The sequence below is a fragment of the Cygnus atratus genome, chromosome 1, assembly GCF_013377495.2.
Source record: "Cygnus atratus isolate AKBS03 ecotype Queensland, Australia chromosome 1, CAtr_DNAZoo_HiC_assembly, whole genome shotgun sequence".
In the NCBI taxonomy this organism is placed as follows: Eukaryota; Metazoa; Chordata; class Aves; order Anseriformes; family Anatidae; genus Cygnus; species Cygnus atratus.
Window position 1 is genome coordinate 205,339,543 of NC_066362.1, and position 16,815 is coordinate 205,356,357.

A 16,815-nucleotide genomic window follows, 5' to 3' on the forward strand; every position below is an offset into this window, starting at 1 on the left:
TTCTCACTGCTATGACGTTATCGGGAGCTGGCACGTATTGCTCGCTTCTGGAGGCAGCGTATTCCTATCTGACCGTTTCGGATTCTGCTAAGAGAAAAGGAAAACGTTTTTTGTCGTTCATTATCACATCTCATTGTGCATCAGTCTTCAGGAGCCTAGAATATCTGAGACAATTAGATATTAAAATAAATCCTGGAAAAAGCAGGAGTCATCGAGCTACCTCAGTAGACTGGTGTTTTTTGAAAGATGCTGGGTAACCTTTAATTTTAGAGAGATTTGTGAAATTACCAGTATGTAGACTTTTTTTTTTTTTTTGTAGTTGTTTTTAATAGACTAAGCTTTAACAAATATATGTCAGGATGCTGATGACTTCAAAAATATTCATTGAAACTTTACCTTTTCCCCTGCCTTATTTCAGAGAGCTTTATTGCAGTACTTTAAGAAGTCTTTTTCTGCTGCCACTTTTAGGGAACTGATGGTAAACAAACTGGAAGCAGGAGTACAAGCAGAACTGGTCTAGTGGGTTGAGGGGCTTGCCAAGTTTATTTTGAAATGTTTATAGTGTAAAGGATGCCATGAACTTCGAATCCAGAGTCAAATTTTAAATGTTATGAGTAGCTTTCAGTTCCAATAACAGTGTTGCAAAAAAAATAGAGATAATTCTTTTTTTAATCACTTAGAAAACTTTTTATAAAAATTCATCATTCCTATTTTACATAATATTTTCCTTTAGAGTGTAGTTTTCAAAGGGATTTTGAAAGATTTTATCAGATTCTGCTTCCAAAATATCTCATTACTTAGTTCTGAGTCTTAATACCAAAGCTGATGTCAACTTGACCTCCCAACTTTTAGTGAAAACATTTAAATTTTGATGTAAATTAAATCACTCAAATCTGAAATCTCTGATCTGCATGATAAGGGTTTGGAGCAAAGCAGCAAGGGAAAAAGTAAAGAAGAGGCAATATAAATAGGGACAGCTACATCCAAACTCAGATGTTGTCCTCACAGCAGCCCAGAGTTGCTGGGTTTGTCGTGTGGGTGTCAGGAAGGCAATGTGAGAGCCCAGGGGGGTCTTAAGTCCCAGGGAGGAGGATGGGGATCAGACAAGCAGATGACAGCTCTGTCTGAACAGTTGTTGAACTGGACATCTAAATATTTCCAACGCAGGCTCAGGACCTTTGGGGTTTGGATGTTTAAGATACTGTAACTTTCTAACCCGTTCTGATTATTATTCTTCTGTGCTTGCTTCAAGGCACTCTCCGTTAGGAGCTTAACTCAACATTTGTGATTTGTTTATACCAAGCAATCGGGTTTTTATTTTTGCTATTTGTGTAACCACATGCAGAATGTGAAAGCCGTGTCTGAGACCCCTGCAGTGCCCTCAGTGTCTGAAGACGAAGATGATGAAGATGATGCAGCTCCACCCCCTGTGATAGCTCCACGACCTGAACACACAAAATCCGTGAGTAGTAATATCGCCTTTAGCACCCCTGCTGCAGTCACGGTCAGGTCTTGGAGTTAGCTGTTAGCACTGTAGGTTTAGAAATGCAGGAAAAAAAAAAAGATGGATAGAATTGTTTTTAAGTGATGATGATCTGCTTTGTTTTAATATGCATATTTTCATTCAACAAAATTAGATATACACCCGCTCTGTGATAGACCCTCTTCCTCCTCCTACCAGAGATGCGGCCACCTCTCCTATTCCTTCTCCCTCGGAAAACAGCACAACGGCACCTGACTTGCTGGTCAGGAACACAGAGAAGCAAAAGAAAAAGCCAAAAATGTCAGATGAAGAGATCCTGGAAAAATTAAGTATGTCCTTTTGATTTTTTTTTCCTGAAATCCGAGGTCTTGCTGTAATGATATCTTAAAACTTTAATAAGTTGAGGTGTTTTGACGTTGCCGTTTTGAGATCCCTTACTGAAGACTTTGCCCTGTGACTGTGCCCCAAAATTGGGGGCAGATATATGGGGGGGGGAGAATAAATGTAAGCTGAGCACCTGTGCTGTCAGCTGAAGTACCCTGGGAGTTACAGATCCTCAGACTCTAAAACGAGCCCTGAATATGTAACATCTCCTTAACCACGAAGTCTGGGACTGTTCCACCTCTTGATATTCCATAGCTCTGGTGCTTGGATGATTTTATTGAAATGTGACATTAGACCTAAGGTGAGCAGAGCTGCTTACTGTGGCTAAAAGATGGAGAGAAAATTAATGCAACCCCAAGTTCACCGTCCATGATATCGTGACATTAAATGACTTGGTTATTTTTAAGTGCCCTGACATTGTGTGGGTACCTAGTAAATAACTCAAATTAGTGGGTGTTTCTGAGAAAAATTCAAGGCTTACCTTGTCTTTCTGTTGTGTCCTAGTTTCTTTAACAGTCCTGACCTTCAGTTCATGGATTTTATTTAAAGTGTTCCTCAACTGCCTGGCATTACTGGGATATGTTGTGGTAGTATTTGACAGCTGAACAAGTTCTTCTGGGCAATTGATTGCTGTCCTCAGCATGGGCCAGCTTTTATCAGAGTAGAGCATTTCTCATTCTTTGATCTGTTAATCCCGTGTTAATTAAATATATGCCTTGCTCGTCAGTTTATGTAAATTGTGGTAGCACCCCTAAGGTCAGATTACTCTCCTCTGTTGAGAGTTTACCTCCTAAAGGTCATTATTTTATGAAGCAAAGACGAATACATGGGTCAAGGGAAACTGAATCTGAGGGTATAACTTAAAAAAATAAAATGGCACGTGGGTGCCTCATTCCTACGAAGAAAACCCTAAACTGAATAGATGGCATGCAAACTAAAAATGATTGCTATCTGAAAACCTGCACTTTCAAGACTCACTGGTTCAAAACAGCAACTTCCCTCACTAGCTGATTTATCAGTACCTTTATACCGTTAACGATTTGAGCCATTTTGTGACCAGGTAGGGCAAGCAGGGACTGTGGCAGGGAAAAGGAACTATTTTAATGCAAATACGTTCACTTCTGTAATCCCTACCTTTTAGCAACAATACAGCATTAGTGCAAACATTAATGAATCTTCGCCTGGCTTTTTGGAAGACAGGAAACATTACCCCCTTTTACAAACTGAGAGGATTAAACAGGGCACGACCGACAGCTGCCTCTTGTGACTGCCTTGTGCAAACATTTACCTCTTGCAGTCACAACCTGCAGCCTGCGTTAGGCTTCCAGGGAAAGTTTACGAATATTTGTCCAGAAATGTTTGTCCTTAGGGCAGACAGCATTGCTTCAGCAGTTGTGCAGTGGGGTGCATAGAGTCGGATTTTTCTTCCCACCCTCCTCCCCAAACACGAACCATATTCCCCTCTCTTACCTCTGTCTGCCCTGAACGTTGTGGGCTTGGCTGCTGGCCACCGGTGGCTGAAAATAGCCTGCTCTTACTCTGCTTGCTACTGGATTTCTTGGCGAAATGACCACGAGCAGTTTCCTTGCCAATATGCATCTGTTTAGGCTCAGGCCTAGACGCTGGTGAAAGCAGCACGGCGTGTTGGCTGCTGGAGCAACTTGCAAACACCGCCTCGGAGGCAGATCTGCATCCCTTGATCCTATTAGCCACCCCGGTGCCGTTACAGGGGAGACTTGCACCCCGCTGAGCTCTGTGCTGATTTCCTCAGCCTAAAGGCTGTGATTCTCCAGCTGTGGGGGCATTGTGGATGTCAGTCCGTGTCTTCAGGGAGCTGTGAGGTCCGTATGATTTTCATGATTCATGATTTTTCATGATTCATGATTTTTTTTTTTCATGAAAAAAAGAAAGTTTTTCCAGAAAACTTTGGGTTGTGTTCTTCATGGCTACCAAACCCACCTCGAGCCTGAGCAGCCCCTCACCACCTCGCAGAGCCCTGAGCAAAGTGCTTTTCCTCAGAGGGATGCAGTAATAGACTTTGTTTCAGCTGAACGGACATGTCGGGGAAAATGAGCTGAGATTGCCTCAGGGTGCTCTCTAAAACCAGGGCTGCAGTCGCATGGCAACTGCTGCTGTAAGCTGCTGCCCCTTCCCTAGTTTTTGGGCTCCTAATAGAGGAGCTGAGCACTGCCCAGGCCAGCCCAGTCATCAGGTAAATAATGGCAAGATTTGTGCTGGTATGAAAAAACAGTAAATATTTTTTTTCCTGCCAGAAATTGTAATGGTGTAGTTGTGTGAAAAAGTACTTCTAAAATCTTTTTCTTTTCTTTTTTTTTTGTTGTAGGAAGTATCGTGAGTGTCGGTGATCCAAAAAAGAAGTACACGCGCTTTGAGAAGATTGGGCAAGGGTTGGTACATGCTTCATTTCTGTCCCGTACCTTTCCTTATGGAAGGAATCATTGAAACTGGGCTAAGTTAGTTTGCTGGAAAAGCTGATGAGGATTTTTTGTATTCCCCCACCCCCACCCCAGCTCTTCTCCCCTTCCCAGCAAAGTTTTGAGTCACAGCGACTGGGTTATTTTGTGCAATTGTGTTTTAACATGAGAAAATATGTCATTAGATGATCGGGTTGCTAAATATAGCTGTAGGCAGGGAAGGAGCTGCTTATTTTCAGCATGCGAGACGATCTTCAAATCACAGATTTGCTTGCTGAGTTAACTCTCCTCGATGCTGGTTTGGGGTTCTCTCAGCAGGGTGGAGGGTAAGTAGGAGTTGGGGGAGAGGCAAATCATTGAGAGACACTTGTGCTGAGGCTCAAACTCCTGTTTCCTTCACTACAAATGCCACATTTCTTTACTTCAGCTGATCCTGTCTGCTCTGTAATCCCGCTGGGCAGTCCGCAAGCCAGGGCAGTGCAGTCATGCCAGTTTAGCTGGGATCAGCTCCCAGTCCTGCAGCCTGTGCTACATTGCAGCGAGGGTGTGGATGACCATACTGTCCTGTACCAGGAGCTTTGTGCCCCATAAATTCTCTGGCTTCTGCTCCAACAGTGAAGTTGGCTAAGAAGTATTTCAGACTACATTTACCACTGGAATTATTGCATGGCAAGAAATGGGAATGAGAGCACCTGGCAGAGACGAGGGGGAAGAGGAGTGTATTAAGCTCTGTCTTGCTGTGAGATGCTAAGCTTTTTTTTTTCTCATTTTTTTCTCCCTTTTGTTTAGAGCCTCAGGTACAGTTTACACAGCAATGGATGTAGCTACAGGACAGGAGGTAAGTGCTGCCAGAATACCTCTTCAGTGGATTTTGGATCGTCTCCTAAAAGTTAGGTTTGATGCTGCAGAATAAAGACATTCTTTCAGGGCTTTGTGACGTTTTGTTCTTAAAGAGACATTTATTTCCTTACTAATAAGGCATAGTTGAGTGGTCTGAGCAGAAAACTGAACAAAATTATTTCCCAGGTTTTAATTTCCATTTTGTGTTTGTAGAGAATCTTCCTGTATCCACAAAGGCTGGAAGCAAATGTTGAGACCGGATAGTTCCTCAGCAGGACTTTCTCTCTTCATCCCTGATATTTCTTCTTGTCCCCATTTAAATTCTTTTGTGTCTTCTGCTCCTTTGTTTCCTATGCTTACATGAGTTGATTTGCATAGAAATAGTTCCTTTGCCCACCTGCTTTTTGCCCTAGAATTGAGAGATGAGGAGTGTGTCTTTTTTTTCCTAAATATTGAAAAGTGCTGTGCAGATTGCATGCCCAGGTAATAAACTAGGAGGAATGGATATGCAGCTTCAGTGAAAGCGATTATTGCTAGATGGAGGATTGTTAAAGAGTGAAGTGTATACATTATTCCAGATATGTTTATGGAAGTCTGCAGCACTGCGTTTCTGCTTTGCTTTTATACAACATCAGGGTTTCCCACCGGTAAATTTCATGACTAAATTTCGTGACTGTGCTTTTGGATGGAACTGCCTCACCCCCCTTTACAATTCCTGAAGAAATAAGGCAGTTTAATTGCAGCCTCTGAGGAAGGGGCATTGCATTTATTTTGAAGGAAGGAGAAATTTTATAGGAGGAGGAAATCCTTTGGTGGTTTTCTCCTTTCCTTCTGGACCCCTTCAGAGACTCCCCTGTGAATATTTGAACCCTTGGAGTACAATTGACTTTTAAAATGATCCCCCTTATACTAGTTTGATTTTTAAAGTTGCATTTGGGATCACTCTATGGCATCCTGTTAACCTGTTCCTTCCCGTGAAGTGTTGCTGGTACCAACCCTGCGAGCTAAGGAGCTCAGTGAAAGGCGGCACGTTTTAGAAGCACTAGAAGGAAATTTCTTTATTGTGCAACACACAGGAGCCTTGGGCAGCTCCCGGGGTTAAGAATCCTTCTGATTTTCACTGCTGATAGCTATTTAGTATAACCACAGCTGTTTAGTTTGTATTCTAATGCACATGACAGTATTAGGAGAATACCCCAAGGATCAAGTATGCTCTTGGGTCTACTTTAGAACAGGAGTGCAGAAGTACTGGGGCTCCCTCGGTATCCTTGGTCTGGAATTTCTTTATCTGCAGCAAATGCCTTCCCTCTCTTCTTCACCTTTCATTCTCCTCTCTGGTCTTGTGCAAAGAGCAGCATGGGGCTTTTGTTTCTCCCTTATTTAAGTACTGTTTGGCAGCCTCGTGAATACCGTGGAAGAACAGCGTGGTGTCTGTCTGTCCTTGCCTTCTCATGTGTGGGGCTTTTCCTATAGAGTCTCCAGCCATACTATCAAAATGCTAATTGTATCCATCCGTGTTGGCACTCTGTGGTTTATTTCTTTCAGTCCTTGCTTTTGTGAGCTACATCAGTCTATACTGCTTTCTCTGCAAGTAGCAGTTTTGTAAAGACATAATTACATTTTGTTCCCTTTGCCTAAATATTGTGCTAAGGCCAGTTGGGCTGTTACATCTATCAAAATGTTGCTGCCTCCAGCTGGGCTGAGTAGTCTTCCTGGTTTGAAGTCTTGTCTTTGAAGGCCAGGTGTTCTCACAAAATACCGGGGATAGTTGGAAGAGTTAAATTTAAGTTTAATGTAGGAGTTAAGAGCATGTTGTACCCAACTGCTTTCTGTGCCCATACACGTGGAATAGGTGTAATGAGGCAGGTAGAAACCTATTAAATCACAGGGCCAAAACTAATGAATCTGCCCCTATTTCTCTTTGGTATGACTGCGATCCAATTCATGTATTTTCAGCCTTTTATATAAATATCAGTGCTTCTTTCCCCCTAGGTCTTGCAGTGATGGGAAGAAATAGAATTGTCACTTCGAAGAGCCAGACGTAGGCTATGCTATTTACCTCCTCCTCCCTGCACACCTGCCCTGCTGTAGATTTCTAGAAGCACAAGAGTTAAAAAAACAAAACAAAGAAAAAAAACATCCAAACCGAAAGAAGGATCTGATTCAAAATAAAATTAATAAGAATCATTTAGGGAATAAGAAGTCTTTGATGTACCAGTCCATACTAGAGTAAAGGTATCACTGCTCTCTTGCCAAAAAAAATGTAGAGTTGGCTGTCCAGCAGTGATGTAAAGATCCGATATGAAAACAGTAATTCCCCTTGTCCTTTTCTGGCATCAAATATCCAGCAAGAGTAGAAATGGACTGGCTGCAGGAATTACTAAATTGCTGAGTAACCGATGATGAATAAGTTTCTTTGCCCTTTATTTCAATGGGGGATTAAAATGATTGACGTTGGTACTGGCAGGTTTCTAGGGGACTCTTGTAGAAATGCCCTACTTCTTGCATTTCCTTCCCTGCAGGTTGCAATCAAACAGATGAATTTGCAGCAGCAGCCCAAAAAAGAACTGATTATCAATGAAATCCTGGTAATGAGGGAAAACAAAAACCCCAACATCGTCAACTACTTGGACAGGTATGTCGTGATTTGAAAGGTTCACCAAGGGGCTCTGGAAAACTCTTCTTTGTCACTGTCTTAAGTGATCCATCTCAGCTTAATGTAGATATAGGATGATCTTGCATTGCTTAATGGATGTGGCAAGGTTGGGGTGTGGGTTGCTTAGGGGTCTCCATCTCCTAGGATATAGAAACAAGTGTCTGAATTGGCATTAATGGAGTATTTAGGCTCTCTTTAGAGATGCTGACAGCAATGGCATTAGCAGCATGCTGTCAGGACTCCATCTTCCAAGGCGCTCTACCAAATTTGACCCGACAAGCCATTTCCTTCCTGATGAATGGGAAATGAGAAATGGGAATACCTTGAACTGTGTTATTTGTTTTCTTCTTCCTCTTCTTTCCTTCTCCCTGAGCAATACTAACGTTCTGCTTGCAGAGGAGTAACCCTTCAATGTTTAGATGGTAATCGTGTCCCTGTGGCTGTCCACTGGGGTTTTCTGTGTTGTAGCATAGCAGTGGTAAGGCTGAAGGACGTGTGACACATAACTAAGCGAGGCTGCTTTCTTGTGGGTGTGTGTAAGGGAGGAAAGGAGAGCTGGCACAGTGTGGAATAACCCTTTGGGAGACAGAGAGAACGGGCTTATTCCTTGCTTGGAGTTGGGTTTTGTGGACCTGGACACATGCTTAGATGTGTTACATCCATGTGGGATGATTCCTTGAATCCCTGCTTCTCCTTTCTGCAAGTACTGCACCTAATGGCTTACCTGCTCTTGAATCCCTTGGTTTAGGACAGGACCAGAGCAGGAACAATCAGCACTGTGGCTGCTGCACTGCATAAGCTGTTCCTAAGATAAATGCGTGCAGCCACGAAAGCTGTGTTCGCTGTATAGCTCAAGGCAGTAAAAAGCAAGTCTGCAAACAAACGTGACTGCGAGTTCTTCCCCGTGGGATACTGAGGCTCTGCATAAGGGTGATGGCAGCAGTGCTGCAGTTGTCAGCTCTTTGGAGGTTGTCTGCTTCAGAAGGAACAACTGGTGAATGTGCTTCTGTGGGGGTAGGGAGCTGCCTTTGAAAGCAGAAGAAATGCTTGCACCTCCCCTGTTTGACTTCCAGAAAACAGTCCCAGGCTGTCAGCATGGAGATCTGCGATGTGCTGGAAGCTAAACAGGGCAAAAGTGTTGCACGGTGAATTGAATTCAGCATCAGTTTAACACTGATGCATTGTGTCAAGCCTGAATCATTCGCCTTATGCTAAAGCTAGTTCCAGTGGAGCTGCAGCAGAGTTTCCAGCCTGCTGCTCTCGTCAGAAACAAGCAGTCTTGATTAACTACAAGTTTGGCTTTTTGTAGGGAAAACTGTGCCTAGATGGGTTAGCTTCAGACTTTAATCTTGGCAGCTCATCTTCTGAAGATGGAACGGAGGGATGTGACCCAGAATCTCTTCTGGGAATCGGAGAGAGAGTATTTGGACACTCGCTTGCTCTGCATGGATATCAAAAGCCTATCAACTGTTCCCTTAACATCTTCCCCTGATGTCTTAGCCAAAAAAAAAAAAATCACTCTTAATGCTGCAGCATCCATTGTGATGGTGAATTTATCTGGTGCTGTGTTCCATGTTATAAGCATGGCTGTAAAGAGCTGCCTTATCAAAAGGACAAAGCCTGCTCGTGAAATTTTGAGGAAGGGGTGTGTTTGTGCAGAGAAAGTGGTGCTGGGCAGGCACCCTCTTCTTGGAAAGGACAGAAGGATATTACCTGTGGAAAATGAGCAAAGCAGAAAACATTTAAGGATTGCACGCGGGCTGAAAGTGTGTATTTCTCCAGGCTGATCAGAGGCTTTGTTTTGGGAAAACTGTTTGAGATGCATGTTCTTCCTTTAGAGAGAACATCCCCGTGTACATGCACATGCCTTGCCTAGCCAATACATCCCAGCTGTAGGGTAGCTGCACGTCCTGCTGTCTTGTTTAAACTTCCAGCAACAGGAGCCGCTTCTTTTGTCCTCGACTTTCTCTCACTTGGCTTTTTCAGGGGGATTAGCTTTTGTTCGAGTGCAGCAAATGGACAGAACAGCAGCGAGGGTGAACGCTGGGGGTTCTTGTGCCTATTGTGGGGCTTTGCAAGCGCAGGATCTTGCTGCTGGGGAGCTGCGTCCCTCCTGCCTGCCCTAACATGCCTGTTTGTTTCCTGAGTGCTGAGTGAAGCTGGTGTCTGAGCGCTGCTTGCTGGCTTCCACCTACTGCTGTCACAGAGGGAAGGATGTGCTGGCTGCTGTGGGACCTGTTTCCTTTTTTGTGGTTCTTTTTTGACAGTACAGACAGGTACTCCCCCTCTTCTGAGTACCTAATGGAAGCTACAAGATGCTCACCAGTATAAACCAGCCCTCCCATCCCTCTGCCCCAGCTCCTGCCCTTATGCAAGGGTTTCCAGTCTCTCTTACCTGCATTTACCTCTCTTACCTACTTCCTAGTAGTTACGAGGTCTTACTAGATGTTAAGAGGTCTGGCTGGCTCAGTGGCCCCCAAACATCACCGTGCAAATGGGGCATTTAGGATTCAGCTGGGTTTTCTGCTCCCCTGTGTGGCACAAAAGTGTGCTGGGAAGCTTAAGCCCTAATTCAGCTGTACTTTTAGTTGCTGAGTGTAGAAGCATCCGTATCTGAAGACAGTGACTGTGTACAGACAAGCAGCCACTTGTGCTGAATTACCTTCTGGTCCTGCCTGTTTCTTTCTCCTGTGTGAAAGAGGCCCTCAGAGACCTGTTTCTAAATGTAGGCCCCTAAAGTTAGAAGATGCCCAGCGTGAGGCAGAGCAAACTTCTGCCTCAGGGTTTCTTTTGGAAGAGGAGCTCTTGTTAACCTAACAAACCCCACAAATCCTCATTTTAGGTGATAGCCACTGTTACAGCACTGCACTTCCCAGTAACCCCAACTCCCAACTTGTATGTGTCGACTTCTTGATGAATTCTCCTGCCAGCAGGCAGAAGCTTGCGATTTGATTCTCTGCCATCTCTCTCGACTCATCCATCTGTTCCTTACAAAACGGGGCAGATAAGCTGTGAAGGTGGGGTTTATGGTTTTCAAGCTGATGGTTCCTTCCTTCAGGAATGTGTCATCCTGATGTATCTGTCGTGAAAGGTTGTGTTGATGTTTTTCCAGATGGGCCCAAAAAGGCAGAAGTGGTTGGTGATGACTTTTTTTTTTTTACATGACTTAATGCTGGTGCCTTCATCCCAGGTCTTCTGCTTCTAGACATGAGCACACGTGCTCCCAGCATAGAACAATATCCCAAATGGATGTGAAAAGTCACCCTCATCTCAGCGTTTTCCTATTTATCTTCCTACAGGCTTCCTACAGATGAGATTTTTCAAATGCATGATGCTTAAAAAATGGTGTTCTTGAAAAAGAACTGAAAAGTTGTACATGGGCAACCACCCAGGACTGTCCCTGTGCCTGGGCAAGGGTAGGCCGTTGCTTAGCGTAGGAGGATGCCAGTGGTGTCAGAACAGCCCACAGCCACCTTTTTCAGTGCAAGAGCCCTTGAAAATCATGCTCTGCACCAGCTGTTTAGGGATGCATGCTTGGACCCCGTCCTTTCCTGGTATCTCTTTCCTCTCTCTCCCAGTGTTGGAAGGAATTGTGAACTCATCTCCTTCTTAGCCTGGGCCCTTCCCATGGCAGAAGAAATCAGCCTTGCTTTTGTGGCCAGGAGACTTTGAACCTGCTCTTCCATCACCTCAGCCCTGTTTTCTCCTCAGCTTTCTGCACTCACCCTTTCTCTGCTCTTTCAGGTTGTGGTCAGATCCTCCAACACACAGAATTTGCCATGAGTACCTGGTGCCCCAGTGCAGTTAAATTTTCTGTTCAAGCCTCATGGTTTCCCTGCACTTCTAAGATAGCTTTAAAACCCAGTGCGTTCTGACTCAGTAAACGGTGACGTGCTCATATTTGCTTGTTCTAAAAGCTGTTTTTGGCACTTCAGCTACCTTGTAGGAGAAGAGCTCTGGGTCGTCATGGAGTACTTGGCAGGAGGCTCCCTAACAGATGTTGTGACAGAGACCTGCATGGACGAAGGACAAATCGCAGCTGTGTGCCGAGAGGTAAAGCTGCACCCACTCCCTGGGTGAGCTGAGAGGAGGAAGGGGACAGGGCTTTCTCTGATGTATTCAGCTGGAGTAGCTGTCTACAGCTTCTCTACTGCTGCAGTAATCTTCTCAGAGGATGGATTTCACTGGGGAGGTCGTGGCATGCTCCTGTTAGGTTTCACCCTAGAGCGAGGACTGCAAAATGGGGCTGGAATCCTTGTGGTTACGCCTGTTTTCTTCAGGGCTAACCTGTCCTCCTGCTGGTCCCAGTGGGGATGTCTCTGTAGCCCTGCACGTACTGGATATAGAAAAGGCTCTAAAAAGCTAAGCCTGTGCTACTCAAAATGCACATTGTTAGAGTCCATAGCTGGCTAATTGTACTCAATGCACAGTAAGGACATCTTCCTTTCTTTTTTCAGTGTCTCCAGGCTCTGGAATTCCTCCACTCGAACCAAGTTATTCACAGAGACATCAAGAGTGACAACATCCTGCTGGGCATGGACGGCTCTGTCAAACTAAGTATGAGGGGAACAGCGCTGGTGCTGACTTCAGTTACCAACCCAGGCTTCTTACCTGCTACGGGACAGGCCTGGTGGGGAGATGGGTGCTTGAGATGCTTGGTGCTGTGGTGGTGGAGGGTCTGTAGAAATGCTCCTGGAGGTATTTTTGTGGCATGTGTTTCAATGGAGATTGGCAAGCATAAATCCCTGTGAACTGATAACAGATGTGCAATGAGATTTGGGGTTCATTTAGCCTTGGGCCATCTGTTTGTGTTGTGTAAAATAACAGGATTTTAATGCACCTCCAGTCTAGAAAGCTGGGTTTATAGGTGTAGGGTCACAAGCCTTTCTCTGTTTGTGATCTCTCCAGTCTTGAAAATACTGCAGGTACTTGGGTGATGGAGGTGGGTGGAGGGGAAGTTGCAATCTGTTCAGCTAGAAAGCATTTAATCTTACAAACCCAGCCCAATCCGAACTCTTAATTTTGTTTCCTCCGTGCGTTATCACCAGTAATGAAGACCTTGAGACTCTTGGTGCTAAGGTAGCTGTTGTGCTTGCCATTGCCCGTGCAGAGATAAGTCTGGAGAGCAGCGAATGATTATCTTCTACCTATGGCTAAAACAGAACCGTGCTTCCTCCCTCTCCCTCCCAGTTCTGTTGGCTAGCGCCCAACAAGCATAAATAAATCTATTTTTGCCAGCAGTGACAGCAGATATGACTCAAAATTCACACAGTGCAGATATGCTGAGTAAGAAGGTGTTTTATTTTTTTATTTTTTTTTGCACATAATTACTTTTTAGACTGAAGCTGCACTTTAGTACAGTCAGATCTCAGGAGTGTTAGCAGTGAATAGCTTATCAGGGCCGAGGTGCTCTGTTCTTACGGAACCACGTCTTTCAGCACAGTATGCAAGTACTTGGCTGGAGCTTCAAGTTAGGAAAGTCCCTGTGGATATGATGCAGTAACCTTCTGGACCTGAGTTTCTTACTGGCTCTGCTGGAAATGTGCTCTTTTTGTGGACCATATGTACCTTTCCTGCTTGTTACCCTTGATAAAAACTCAGCTGGGGATCAGTGTAATTTTCATCATTCTGCCTAAAATTAAACCTGTAATGCCATACTGCGGTCAGGATGGGCAGGACATCTTGCTGCGTTGATTCTGCTGGGCACACAAGAACACATCCAGTTTGGTGAAGCCTGTTCTGAAGGAGGTGGGCCAACACCTTTGCCCAGAAGCCCTAGTCGATGGATGCCTTCATTTCTCTGCACCCACTGGTGACAGCACTGGTATCGGCTTGGGAAAGTGTTTGGCGCTGCCTGGGAGCTGTGGCAGGACAGGTGGGTGAGCTCTGTATAGAAAACCCCAGGGAAAAAGTCTGGCTCCTGGTCCCCAAGGTTGGGGAGAGCCCCAGAAAGGTGCTGGTGCCTTGTTTCTTGGCTGATCGAGGTGGGGGCGCTCTCCAGGACGAGCTCAGTCCCACTCTGATGTCCAGTTGGAGGGAGAGAAGTTTTTAGTTCCTCATTATCCTGCCCCTTTTGCTCCCATTTAAACTAAAATCCAGGTGGGTGTTTCACTGTGGCTCTTGTTGCCCTGGCAGGCTAGGACACAAGACCAACCTTGCTTGCGTGATCTCTCCTGCTGAGGGCACAAGGCTGCTGACCAGACACCCTGACTGCTGTTCCAGGCTTTTCCAAAGCCTTTTAAGCAAAAGTTTCCCCCTTTTAGCGCTTCAGTCTCCTTCCTCTTACTCATTTCAATGCTGTTGTGTTACTGAGAGGTTGAGGAACATCTAACGACTCCCACCAGAGGACCCTGCTCTCAGCTGAAGCTCCTAACCCCCCCGGTGAATCAAGCATCTGGTTTATAAAAGGCTGTACTGCAGGGCACAGAGATAAGACACCAGTAATCCGACTGGGAGTGCAGAGAGGGAAATCATTAGATGCGCACCCACGTTGTACTCTACAACACACAGTGCATATGTGTGTGTAAAGGAAATGTTTAATTCTAACTCCATTTCATGTTTCTTCTCCCTCTTGCGGAATGCTGATGTCCTCTCTTCATTCCTCACTTGTTATTTGTAAGGAATTATCAAGTTTAAGTGCTGTCTTTTTTATAAGAAGAGAGTGCTGGAGCCTGTTGATTAAACACATCCCTTGCTTTTCCCTGTTCAGGCACAAATTTCCAGACTCAGACTCTGGATGTAATTTCTATTCCCCGCACACCATGTGCGTGTTGCAGAATTTTACCAGATGTGCAGTAAAAACTTTTGCAAGGTATGAACAGTCACGATGGGTACTTCAGTTTTGACCGCTTTAGCCTTTTGAATTGGTCTGGTTTGTTTTTGTTGTTTTGTTTTTGTTAACAAGAGATTCTAAGCCTTGGAGATCGGGAGAAAAAATGGGTTGAGGCAGGACTGCCTGGGGCAGCCTTTCTCTCTGGCAAACCAAATGGCCTGGGGGGGAGCCAGCCCCAGAAAAGGGGGCCCTCAGCACCCCCAACCCTCCTCCTTGTCCACATGAGGGCATCTTCCAGGCCTCTCCCAACGCAGCCGCCTTTGGCCTCGCACGGGCCACTCCATCACAGAGCCTTGCTGAGGTCACTGTGGCCACCGCTGTTGCGCCTTTGCCCCGGGCCCTATAAAAGAGGCCCCCTGCCGCTGGCCCGCCACTTGCTCAGCGACTCGGTCCTCTGAGAGCCAGCGTAAGCGGCAGGAAGAAGGCCGGAGAAAGGAGCAAGGCGAGCGGCAGCCCTCCTCGGTGTGAGGACCGCGAAGCGGTCTGAGGAAGCACCGAGAAGATGGCAGCTAAGGAGGGAAAGAATTGTCATGGGCAGAGGGACAGCACCTCCGGCACAAAAGACATCAGTGCCCGGGGGATGTCTGGTGCCCGGCCCACAGACAACTATCAGAGGTACCATTGGCACCGCGGCGATGCGGGGAACAGGCCGGCCCCTCAGACATCCAGCAGCAGGGGGCCTGGGCCTAACCAGAGGTGCAGTGGTGGTGTGGAAAGAAGGCGGGAGCGTGATGCGGAGAGCCGTGGGGAGCAGAGGCGTGCCCATCAAACAGAACGCAGCGAGGGACCCAGCCACAGCCATGAAACAGATGGCGGCATCGAAACCATGAATGAAAATCAAGCAGAGAGTGGCATGGGACCAGGCAATGGAACTGGGCGACCCCCTCGTTTGGCACCCTGGCCGGAGAACATACCTGATGGGAGGCGTCCCCTGTGGGCAGTCCCAGGCAAGGACTGGCTTGTCCTCCTGCCTAACACCGTGGAGCCCATGGAGGTGGATCCACAAGAAGAGGCGGAGGAACCTATGGAAGTGGATCCACCTCGGCCACATCAGACCTGGGACTACCCCGGCAGGTCTCTGCTCCGTGCCATGAGAGAACACCGGCAGCTATGCAGCAGGGCCCGGCGAGCTCCCTACTCATCGTCGCGCAGGCTCCATCCCAGGTATTAGCTTGGAGCCACCAAACACCCGGCAATAAAGAACTCTGCCGATTCTCAGGGGTTGTGTGCGTGTTTCTTTCCCATCCGCCAGCCCTTGTGTGAGAGGTGTCAGCCCCTCTGCACAGAGCCTCGAGGAAGAGCACAAGAGAGGACCCAGCTCCCTTTGGGCTGCTGCGCTGGGCTGACAGGAGGAGTCCCCAGGGTCCACCATGCGCCTTTAACATTTATGAAAATAAACTGAGGGGTGAAAATAGCAGTGTGTAACTGATTATAGGTGGCTAATTTCTTATATTAGGAGTGAGTTTCTATATCTGAGTAATTGGTAACGACAGACATGGAGAAGGCTGAGGTACTCAGCACCTTCTTTGCCTCTGTCTGCACTGGTAGGTGGGCTTCCCAAGTCTTTCATTTCCCTAAACCCGTAGGTGGAGGCTGGGGGAGCAAAGTCCCACCCACTGTAAGTGGAGAGCAGGTTCAAGACCACCTGATGAATCTAAACAGGTACAGGTCTATGGGACCTGATGAGATGAATCCCAGGGTCCTCAGGGAACTGGCTGATGGGGTTGCCAAGCCTCTCTCCGTCAGAGTTGAAAAGTCCTGGTAGTTGTGCGATGTCACTGGTGAGTGGAAAAATGGAAATGTCGTGCCCCTACTCTTCAACAATTAAAACAATTAGGAGACATTTCTTCTCAGAAAGAGCGGTCAGGCGTTGGGACGGGTTGTCCAGGAAGGTGGTGGAGTCACCATCCCTGGTGGCGTTCAAGGCAAGGTTGGACGTGGTGCTTGGGGACATGGTTTCGTGGATGACATTAGTGGTAGGGGGATGGTTGGATCAGGTGATCTTGGAGGGCTTTTCCAACCTTAATTTTTCTATGATTCTATGATTCTGTGATCTTTTGGAAAGTCAAATGCAGGTAAGAGAGGGCCAAGCAGTTTCCACAGGAAGGCTCTCCACCTTTCTGTCTTCTCAAAGAAAATAATAAGTACCAAATTAGGTACTTAAATTTATTCTGAACACAGTATT

At 46.1% G+C, this 16,815-nt stretch overlaps 1 protein-coding gene across 8 annotated transcripts in view; it reads left to right on the forward strand.

The window, feature by feature from the left end:
• PAK1 (p21 (RAC1) activated kinase 1) overlaps positions 1–16,815 on the forward strand; it is a 74,039-nt gene that overhangs the window by 48,557 nt on the left and 8,667 nt on the right. For all 8 annotated transcript variants that reach the window (XM_035560418.2, XM_035560423.2, XM_035560421.2 and 5 more), the window contains 7 exons: positions 1,346–1,462; positions 1,638–1,812; positions 4,212–4,275; positions 5,092–5,140; positions 7,665–7,777; positions 11,734–11,851; positions 12,256–12,355. In XM_035560418.2, coding sequence (XP_035416311.1) covers positions 1,346–1,462; positions 1,638–1,812; positions 4,212–4,275; positions 5,092–5,140; positions 7,665–7,777; positions 11,734–11,851; positions 12,256–12,355 — 736 coding nt within the window. The remainder of the gene's footprint in view (positions 1–1,345; positions 1,463–1,637; positions 1,813–4,211; positions 4,276–5,091; positions 5,141–7,664; positions 7,778–11,733; positions 11,852–12,255; positions 12,356–16,815) is intronic.